Below are 11,108 nucleotides of genomic sequence, written 5' to 3' on the forward strand. Positions count from 1 at the left end.
CATGCTGGGGCCTGGCCCATGCCTACTGAGCCCTGTTCAACACCATTCAGTACCCTCAAGGGGAAGAGAAGGTCTCTGGATCTGACAACAAAACGACAGGCCCTGCAGTTACTCCTACCCAGAGTTTTGATGCAGAGGTTTGTTTCCTTCCCCACCCCCCACCCCACCCCCGTTGGATTACAGCTTTTATAATTTCTTATCCTGAGGTTAACACCTTGTCTAGGGAAAACTTTCACTTGTTCCACTAGAACATTCTTGGGAGTAATGCCTGTATTTACTGTTATCAGAAAGACAGCTTGACTTCTGGTGCAGGCATTTGGCATCAGAGGTGATGCGGGGGAAAGTAATTAAAATATTAGAAATTAGAGAGGAATCTAAGCGGTTTGGTACTCTCTAGCTTTGTGAAAGGGTGCAAGGAGGTACAGGGAATATATGTTGCTCCCACAGACTCTGCTAGAAAGAGCTGTGATGGAATAAAAAGGTGCATTGCTCTGAAGGATAGTAGTTATAAGGTAGTGATTAGCCATTTATGGAAAAAACACAATTAGCAAAATAGATTGCTGTTAAAATTAATGTCAGAATTTTGTACTTGCTGCTTTTGACTGTGTGCTTTCGTAAGTGGAACCTGCTTTTGAGTGCTTATCTGAGCTAGCAAGAACAGAGCGTGTCTTTTGCCGATAGAGGATGCTGCTGATTTCAGAAAACATTCTACTCTTGTGTTTGAAGATACTCTCAACCCTGTCTCCTCTCCAGTGGAAATGGACATAAGTGTGACTGATGTGTTACTTTTTTCCCATGTCTGCATATATGTGTTTCTATCTGTATTGACATGTTAATCATTATTTCTGCCAGTATAAATAAGATACTCAAGTTCATAGACTGGACACTACACACCATTTAAACTTCTAATGGTTTATTGTGTGATGCAAAAATCTATACCGGTATATACAGGTAAGTATTTGGGGACCTTGAAATATAGATTTGCAGCCACCACACCATTCTTCAGTCACTTCATCTAAACTTAGAAGTAATTCATATCTCTGTGTTGGTTTTTGTTGGGGCTTTTTCATAATTTTTATTAATTCTGACTAGGATTTATGTGTTAGATGATCTTAGTGAGCTAAGCTGCTGTGTTCAGCCAAGTTCCTAGGGAACAAGTGACCTTTTGAGGTCACACTGGAAGTTTGCTGGAAGATCTCAGCAGGTCTGGGACAGCAGTTCTCAAACCTTGGATCAAGGGGGATGAGGGTGTTCTCCTCTTCTGTGGATATTTGGTCTTCCCATGCATCCCTCTGCATTCTTCCTCCCCCATGCTGTTATGACTCACTGTACATAACACTCCATGTTGTTCATTCCCCCACCTCATACTGCCCCAAAATGTACCCTAAGCCCCAACAGATCCAACCCTGGTCCCAGTTCTAGTGTAGTCACCCTCCCACACAAATTTAAAAAAAAAAAAAATCATTTATTGTGTTTCTCTTCATGGGCCGTCTTTCTCTTTTCACTTGCTTGGTTCCTCGAGTCATCTGTGCTGCAGATGTCATGAATGCTTCTCCCCACCACTTGCTTTAGTCATTGTGGCTGCTACCAGCACAAAGATCCTTTAGCCAAACTGTTTCCCTTCTCTTGTGGTCTGGGCTGCCTTTGTCTTGCTGGAAAACCTGAACATCCTTTAGAAATGCAAGTACTGTACTGATATAAATGAATGTGTATTCATTTGTCTCCACTTGATTTAATGGTGCTGATGGCCTGTGTTAATTGGGTGGGGAGAAAAGGGCAAGGGAGGGATAGTGCCTCTGGCCATACCCCTAACTGGCTGCCACCACATACAAAGAATATACCTTATCTTGAGCCACAGCCTTCAATCCTGGGCTGCACTGCACCTGCTCTGCCATCCGTGTCCTGCCGCAACCAGGGAGATAACTTTTAGGCATGGAAAGAAACAGGAGGGGGAGGGCACTGGTCCACCAGTGTTGTGCCTGGGCATCTTGCACTTCTCCCTCGACGTATTCCACACTGCTTTTTCTCTGCCTTCTCTTTGTCCCATCCCCAAGGACCACCCCCAAGTCTGAAAGCATCAGGCTTCAGATGCTGCATACTTACGTGGTTGTAGAAAGAATACCAAGGTTGTTCAGCCTTATCGGTCTCAGTCTGGAGGAGAAAGCTGTGGGGAGTGCAGTTGTGAAAGAGAATGTAGTTTTCTGGGTCTTAGGAGCTCAGAAGAATTTGTGTTGTGTTGGTGGCTCCTTAGAAACTCAAGCACACAGGGTTTTATAAGGTACTTTCACTTACTGAGTTCGAAGCCATTTTATGCCAAGACTAAAGACAAAATGTTGGCAGTTCCTGAGATTACAAAGTGCAATGCAAAAAAAAAAGATGCTTCTATGGCCCTCTCATCAGGGGAAGCTATCAGGATGTGGGATTGGCATGCAGATGTTCCTGGCTAAAATATACTGCGGTATGGTGCAAATACAGTGCAATTCTGTGATCATAGTATTGAGGCTATAGGCTCTTTGTGGTCAGATTTTTTTGTGATCTGCTGATTCCTGACCCAGACTTGAGATTCCTGAACACTGCTGTGGTAATTATAATAAAGACTGACTAATTGGCAGGTTCAAGGAAAGATTTGGTTATTTTGCCCACTGCTCAATTTTGTGGGATTTCTTTTTTTTTTTTTTTACTCTTAGCCTACTTTCTTTGTGGTGATGCCAGCTACACGTAAACTTGATAGCTGTTCAGTTAAAAAGACTTTTCTGTAGATTGAAGAACTTTAAGAGTTTTTTGACATTTAGAGTTTGTCGGGTTAGAGCTAATTAATGCAACTGGCAATTGAAGAAAATTACAAATACTTGTATTGATAAGAACAGAAACATGTCCTTGGATGCACTGTTACCTACTTCCCCCTCCCCCACCCGAACTCTGCAAGGGGACAGCGTGGTCACTAACATCAGTGACATTAGAGGAGGCATAATATAAATAAATGTGAACAGCTGTCAAGGCACAACTAGTCAGCTGGTTAGGATTCAAAGGAGGTGAAACTGAAGCCTTCATGCATTTAAAAAGCAAAGTAAAACAAGAAAAAGTAACGTTTTTTACCTTCTCTCTGAACTCAATTTAGGAGTGCTGCATTTTCAGTGGTTTTTTTCTTTCTTTTTCAACATAGCTGCAGAAGAGTGTGTACTGATTTTTGATTTTTATTTTTCTTTTTCCTTTTTCTGACAGCATTAGAATTAGCTTTAGTGCCATCCTGATATGCCCAAACTTGAATTAGCAGCATTTATCTTGGTCCATTGTATAGCAGCAATCTTTTGACGCAGTGTCAGGTTCCTTTGTTCTCCAGATGTTGGCAATCTGACATTTTCTTCTGTCATTGACAATATGTATTTTAGTGTCTTTATAGATACTACTCTATGTCCAGATGCCTAGATTTATAAAGGATTCTCCTATTCCTAGAAGGTAATCATGCAGGAACACCTTCTGTGATTTTTTTCTTTTTTTTAAATATTATTATTCTACTTCTATTGTAAACTCAGTATTATAATATAGTAAAAGAAGATGAGGGAAATAGAAGCCTTGGGAGGCTTTTGCCAAGCTGGGAGGTCATTAATGATACGATAGTATATATGTATTGAGCTTGAATCAAGACCTCTGAGGAGCTACAATGCAATTTAGAGCAACTAATGACATTCCTGCCATTAGTGTCTGTTACTCTTTTTTTTTTTTTAATATATATTCCTTAAATCAGATTGGGAACATATATTTAGTTCTGAACACCTGGATTATGTTATGTGATCTGATTCTTTGGTCATTAAGATCAATGATGAAGTTTCTGTTTCCTTCAGTGGTGCAGGATTAAGGCTCCAGAGACTTAGCACTTCAAAAGAACAAGGGAAGTGGCAGTGTTCTTCAGTCCATTTCTGAAAAGGAGAACATGATGCAAGAATTAGTATAATTGGAAAAGAACGTTTGTTCAAGGTACTTGTACCGTTGTACAAGGTAGTTCCTTGGTTAAGGACCTCAAGATTGTTGGGTTGGTAATAAAACCATAAGAATCGGATTAGTACCAGGTTATAGATTTAGTAGGTCAGGACTGCCGTTTCAGTGTGTTGATGAGTTCATTTCTGTATGCAGCAGGCCGTTCTCCAAACTGCAAAATTCATGACTGCAAATAGGATGTAAGTTAACATGCCCTTGATACAATTTGCAGCAGAGGGCAAGGGAACCACAGGAGATATTCTCTCCTTCTCTATAAGAGCTTTTCTTAGAACACTTCTGCACCGCGTAATCTGTATCTGCTCTTTCTGTAGCTCAGGGCTGTATCAAGTCCGGTGTTAACCTGTTCAAAAAGTAATGTTTTAGTACTGAGAGAGGCCTCTTTTTTTGCTTTAGTAATGGGGACTTGATACTTGCCAAAATACAGGCATAAAAGCAAAAGCAGAGAATTGTATTTAAACTAGAATAAAGCAGGCGTATGTAAATATTATATGTTCAGAATCAAGCTTGAAATTACTGCAGTATGCAAATTCTATGAGGCTGTCACAGTTGGAGTGCAGACTTGAAACATGCTCGACTCTCCTAGGGAAGTCACTTCTACAATTTATCTGATCCATTTGTGATTGAACTGAACGTATTGAGAGCTTCCATTTTTAATATTGAAGGTAAATAAGTGATCTCTGCATGTCTAAATGTATGTAGTTGTGTTAGGATGTGTGGATGAAGTTGTGAGTAAATTGTTGGATGTAACTTTTAGAGACATACCATTTCATGTTCTGCAACTGGCTTTAGTGAAGAGCTATTTCTAGCTGAAGTCCTTCCTTTGACTTTTGCTTACCTAGGTATTTCCACTTGACGATGAACTGACTGGCACTTGATGCAAGCACTTGTGACATACTGTGTCTGAGCCAAAATCACTTGTCCTTTCTCCCTTGTGCACTCTGTGCAGGTTTCCAGTGCCCGTGCATGAACTACCAAGACTTTGTAGATTCCTATTACAGCTAGACAATGACAACTGACATCCTGTGAATACTATACTATTTCCTAAGTCACTTTCTGTAATTTTTTAAGTTCTTCTTTAAAAAATAAAGAAATAAATTAAAAAAAAAAAAATCAGTACCTGATTGGCAGTGGGGAAGAATGATTGTTTCATACGAAGTGCAGTTTAATGGCTATACAGATTCTTGACTTCTACCGTGTAAGTATGCATCTAGACAATACATCGTTATTAACAGAATTAACATTATTAATCATTATTTTTAGTACTTTGGAGACTTGTGTAATCGCAGTTTGCATTGTCTCTCATTGATAGGATGCATGTCATAACCCTGACCAGCAATGGTTTTGTCATTGCCAAATGTTTGTAGGCCTTCAAATGGATTGAAATTAGTTAGTGGAGGGAATATATAGATCTATGCAAGGCAAGCACTGGAGGCAAAATATATTAAAAATGTGAAGTCGTTAATTGGAAGTTGTATGTAGCTGGGCACTTCCAAATTTGTCCTGCCATCAGGTTCTTTATTTAGATTATGGAAATTTCTTAATCCTGTTTCAAGTAGAAGTAGTTATGTAGAATGAGAAATTGTCTGTATCTTACAGATACTATCAAGTAGCTGTCCTAATTTAATGCTTGCTGCATGATTGCCAGGGTTAATTTCAACAAGAGGAAATGATATCTATAACAGTAATTTCAACTAGAATCTCTTGAAATTACATTATGGATAAAACACATACTGTCCAGTGGATGTTTGTGCTTTCCTTTTGACGTTACTTTCACAGAATTGAGGTCAGTAATTCTCTCTGGGGATCTTGTAGGGCAATATAAAATGGTCTAAGTACGTTTGCAAAGCAAAGATTAAAAAAAACAACTTCTCATCCTTCCAGAAATTTAGAAGAGAGGAGTAACCAAAGGTAGGACTAGAAGAGCGCAGCCCATCTTCCCATCACCTTTACTATCACCAAACAGATGTGTTGTTTCAAGTTATCATAAAGTACAGAGAACTATGGGGTACTAAAGATGTACTCAACATAGAATTGATGATATGTAAGGGATGCTTACTATTTGTGTCATCTTATAACACTGAGAAAAGAGTTGAATGTGAGCAGAATAGCCTATGCTGGTCACCAGTGGGGGAGTTTGTGTTGTGCAATGCTAAAAAGTTGAGGGTTTTTTGAGGTTCAAATAAAAATCAATTTGTGAATATTTGTTTCATAGCTTTTTGTTTATCCTTTCTCTTTCTTGATGATATTTTTCTTCAATATTAAGGCTTTCCTGAAAAGACTGGAAGCAGTGAAACCAACAGCTGGTATGAGGCGTTCTGAACAATTGATGGACTATCAGCGCCAGATGAGTTATCTAAATTCTTCACCATCTGTAAGAAGAGGAAAATCTGCTTTCAGCCAGCTTAGTCCTTCCAGTAAGTACTTTGAAGTTGCAGATACTTGCATTTCTTTGCATGTGTTTATCTTTTTATAATTCAGAATTGTGACGCACATACTGCTAAGAATAGCAAATAAATTAATTTCTCTGTCTTCCTTAGATTGATCATTTATCACACAGAAATCATTAAAGTGATTTTTTTTTTTAATCCTACCAAAAGTATGATGACCATATGAATTGTTTACTTACCTTCCTAAATTTCTAATAAATTATCTTGTTAATCATCTTTTCCAAGAAGGTCAAGAAAACCACTGTTGTAAAGAAATATTTCTCGTTTTGCCAGTACCCTTTATTGAAAGGAGATGAGAAGGGGAAAAAAAAAACAAAGCAGAACATGAAAACCCAAAGAAGTTTCAAATTCTCATTCAGAAAATGGAAATCTACTGATACTAGCCTTGTTTCTCTTAGAAATTTTGTGTGTAATACTTGGAAGTAGATCCTGTGTCCCCATAGATCACGTTAAAGAACCACAGCGCTATAGCATAGGCTTGAATTCTTTGTCCTGACCATTTACAAACAACTCATAACATTTTGGGTTTGTATTCAACTTACTGTGATTTGTTTTTTTTTCTGGAAACTATGGTAATGACTGTTGCAGTACTAATATAGCATGAAGTTTTCTGTTGTACGGAGCATAAGCACTCTCACTCTTTTTTGTGTGTGTGTGTGTGTTAACAGGAGGCACTTCAAGAGCATCCGCTGTACCAAGTACAATGAGCCAGAGGAACGAAAAACCCGTGTCTGATTCAGCCAGCGGGGCATTACAGAGACCTAAACCCACTAATGTTCGTGCTGCTTGGTTATAAGTGCGTTCTTTGCCTCACGTTCTGAGATGATCCTCAGACTTCTATTTTTAGTGCTTTTGTAAATTCTATGTGCAAAAAATTTTCTGCATTGTTCAGTGATTAAAATGCATTGCATATGATATAATTGCTTATAAAATGGTTTTAAGTGAAACTTTCACTTCAGTCAGTGTTTTCCATGACAGGAAGAACTTATGAAAGAGAAGGAGGTATTTAAACGGACAAGTTAAATAGAAATTGCTAATTATTATTTTATTCTCAAATCATAAGTGGAATTTGTATCCATAACACGGAAGGACAGACTTGCTGCACTATAGGTGCAGATGTAAAGAAAATCCTTAAAATAATAATATTTTAAAATATTGCATTGAACTCGTAAGCACATGCTTAATTCCTAGATTGTCCTTGCTTTTCATCCTGGCTTTAGGTAAGCCTTCTGAACTTTGTGGGTCATGTTCTTATGACTGAAAGAATCTTCTTTTTACAGCAGCATGAAGAGGTGAAAAGCAGATTGTGTATTCCTGCATGGTTAGCTAGAATACTGAGGCTGCAGAAGATGATGTTCTGCCACTCTTGCACTCCAGGTGTCGAATGTTTGTTTTATACTCAAGGCTGTGTCTCTTCCAGATTTAAAAGAATTTTGGAAGTTGTATTGGGACCTTTGTGTAGGAAAGAAGCATCTGATGCTATTTGAACAAGAGTAAAGACTGGTGAACAACAGTTTCAGATTCACTCTAAACAAGAGTAAGTTTTACATACTCCAAGCTAGAGAAAGTAACTAAGCATGGGAAATATTTTATGGCCCTGCTTTTGCAGGTCCTTGCCCTTCTCCGTGCGGAGATATGAACTTGAGCTGCAGGAAACTTGAACATCTGATTTTGGGAGCGACTACTAACCAGGATTTAAAAAAAAAAAAAAAAAGTAGAAACAGAAAATCTTGTTAGGCTTTTTAACCTGTTTTTTAATGTCATGTTCATACCAAATATTTGTAGTAGCATCAGATAAGCTTCAGTAGCAACATCCATTTACAAGGGGAGCAAAATTTAATGGAATTGGTAATCGCAAATAGTAGGTGGTATGCTTTATTTCTATATGTAAAGGCAAACTTTCAGTGACCTTATTTTGTAGGACTGTAGTCTTACGAAGAGCATAAAATGGTGATGCCACTATCTATGGATATTGCAGGAGCCCTGCTTGCTTCCCCAGCTTCTTCCCAGGAGAGATAGAGGAAATCTCTTTGTATTATGCATAAAGAAAAAAGCTGTATTCAGTAATGCTGGGTCTTAGCCCTATGAAAAGGAAAGTTTATTATTTTTTGCTCGTGCTTGCATGAGGGCTTAGGCTTTCAGGTGTTCTGCATTGTAACAAACTTCTTACTTGGTCCTGTGTGATAGTTTGGCAGAGCTTCTGCACCTGATGACTTGTGGATCAAATTTAGCTGTTTGACAATATTTGAACTTTTAACTTTAAGCAGCATTGTGGCAAACAGATTTTTATTGCAATTATTATTCATTGATAGGGACTGTAAGGAATTTTTTGCATAGTGCTGCTGTATTTATTTGTACTATTGTGCTAATTAAAATTATTCACTATTTAAAGATTTTTGTCCTTGAATGTGAATATCAGGGTCACAGTTTAAATACTTTTGAATGTTCATATGGTAATTTTTTTCTGTGAAGGAATTCACAAAATGGATTACTTTTAATCGCTTCATCTTATTTTATTTAACTTTGTTATGAAAGACTGTCAATTTTGTATGTCATTTTTGTAAATCATAAGAAATAAAATATTTAACATGAATTGTTTGTCATTGCAGTGGCTTCTTTCAGAATTTTATAATTGGTATTAAAGTGCAAAGGAGGTCATGGGAGAAGTGTTTTGTACTATGTGTAGTGGAGGAAGATGCAAGGAATCAGTGTATTCATTGATACGCTCTACCTATTAGTGACTTTGGTGTGGGTTTTTTAAAATAAGCCATATTGACAGGTCTTCATTAAGTTAGATAATCTCATCAAGATTTTTATAGCAAAAAATCCTGTTTCTAATAGACTTGTTTTCTGTCTTTTTTGTAAGCTGCCACTTTATGTTCTCTTGTACTTTCCTTTTTTTTTTTTTTCTTTTCCCCTCCAGAGGATCTCTTTGAAAGAAAAGTGCAAGCTGCTTTGCTTCCTCCTTAAAGTGAACTGCCACACTGGTTTGACACACGGTTTCAGGTAGGAGCTGATCTCCCTGCTGAAGTGACAGGATTGCCAGTTCAGGTGGCAGCACTGGCATATTGATCTCACTACTGTGAGAAATGGACTGTGATGCCTCTGTCATGTTTTTGCTCTGGAAGTGTCCCTGCCTCATTGTGGGCTCCGTTTCTTCCAGGATAGGGTTCTGCTGTGTAGTCTTTCTACAATACTGAAGGCCTTAAAGAAGGCCCTAGTTCAGATCATTGACTATATGAGAAGAACATGGGAGTGATGATGCATCCCTGTCTGGATAGGTGACGTGGGAAGGGCGTTTTCCCAAGCAGACCACTGAATCCTTTAGAACTCGGTTTTAATCCCAGTGAACCTAAGAGACTCAAGCTAATTTGGAAGAATCACGCAAGGCCATTCCTCATATGGAATGTATAGGTTTTCCCCTGTGCCAGAGCCTGTCTTCTATCAGATTGCTTGTAGTCTTTACTGAAGATCCTGAGGCATCTCTGCTGTCATCCTGCCACTCAGATGAGGGTTTGTCTGATTGTCCTAAATCAAATGGCTGGCTGGATTTATATGTCTTCCGTGATGTATGTAGATTTTACATTGGACTGTATTTTCCTGATTGTCATCTAGTGAGTTTCAGGATAAACCCCTGTAAAAAGCCTGAGACACTTCCTTCTAACAGGTCACTGATAACATTTTTATCCCAGTGCTTTTCCTTGTTCTCCATGGTCAATAGACAAAAATAACTTCCTGCCTTCCCAACCGGGGCAGCTCACTGAGTTATCTGGCAAATGAGAGCTTGTGGTTTTCCCTGGAGCACAGTCTGCACATCAGTGTGATGGAGATGAGGGCAGTGACTTACATCAAGCCGCCTAGCTGCGCAGTCACGACCATCATAAGCAGGTGATGATGAATACACAGTGATATATCAACAAACTAAATGGTGAAGGAGAAGAAAATGCTCCTTTGGTACCAAAGTGGTATATCTTATGAACCCCGTACACTGAGTACATCTTTGTGGTGTTTACCTGCTCAAAGTCTTGAGCAAAATAGTGGATGAACCATGTCATTGTCACGGGATGAATGAGGAAATACAGAAATAGAGCTGCACGTGGAGCCATCTTCCAAGACTGAAATTATGTTGAGGTCATCTTGTTTCAGATATTGGCAGGGATTGCTAATGCTTGTGATACGGATCTGGTTTGTCTTCAGGATGCACGGTTCTAATTAGTACCTTGGTCAAGAAAGCTGCTATATGTCTCCTGGTAATTCTCCTCCTGGCCAAGATGAGACAGGATTTGGCAACATTGATCCTTGTAGCTGTCACTTCTGGTTCCAGGATCACCTGTGTTGTTCCCTGGAGAGTCCTAAAATGCCGTTCTCCACGATTTCTGTTCTGGGCTCTGATTGTGTATGAAAATCACAGTTCTCTCCACTGTATTATATGTGGTCAGAGCTTGGAACAAAAATGACAGTTCTCTCCACACCGTGGCTCTTAGGACTACAACATGCTACTGAGAGATTTTTCTGGTTTAAAGTGAGAGGGACTTCACAAGGGGAACACAGGTGGCTGAGATTTGCCACCTGGGGCATGATGCTTCTTTCCCTGACAGCCTAGATTGGCTAGTGGGACCCTCTATCTCCAGCTGAGATTATCCAGTAACTGTAACTGTGGCATTC

At 39.0% G+C, this 11,108-nt stretch overlaps 1 protein-coding gene across 1 annotated transcript in view; it reads left to right on the top strand.

The window, feature by feature from the left end:
- CFAP97 (cilia and flagella associated protein 97) overlaps positions 1-9,036 on the top strand; it is a 39,786-nt gene extending 30,750 nt beyond the window's left edge. Inside the window, exons 5-6 of the mRNA XM_009330671.1 lie at positions 6,260-6,410; positions 7,112-9,036. Coding sequence (XP_009328946.1) covers positions 6,260-6,410; positions 7,112-7,239 — 279 coding nt within the window. The 3' untranslated portion in view covers positions 7,240-9,036. The remainder of the gene's footprint in view (positions 1-6,259; positions 6,411-7,111) is intronic.
- The last annotated feature ends 2,072 nt before the right edge of the window (positions 9,037-11,108 follow it).

Source organism: Pygoscelis adeliae, unplaced genomic scaffold, assembly GCF_000699105.1.
Source record: "Pygoscelis adeliae isolate BGI_AS28 unplaced genomic scaffold, ASM69910v1 Scaffold167, whole genome shotgun sequence".
Taxonomy (NCBI): domain Eukaryota; kingdom Metazoa; phylum Chordata; class Aves; order Sphenisciformes; family Spheniscidae; genus Pygoscelis; species Pygoscelis adeliae.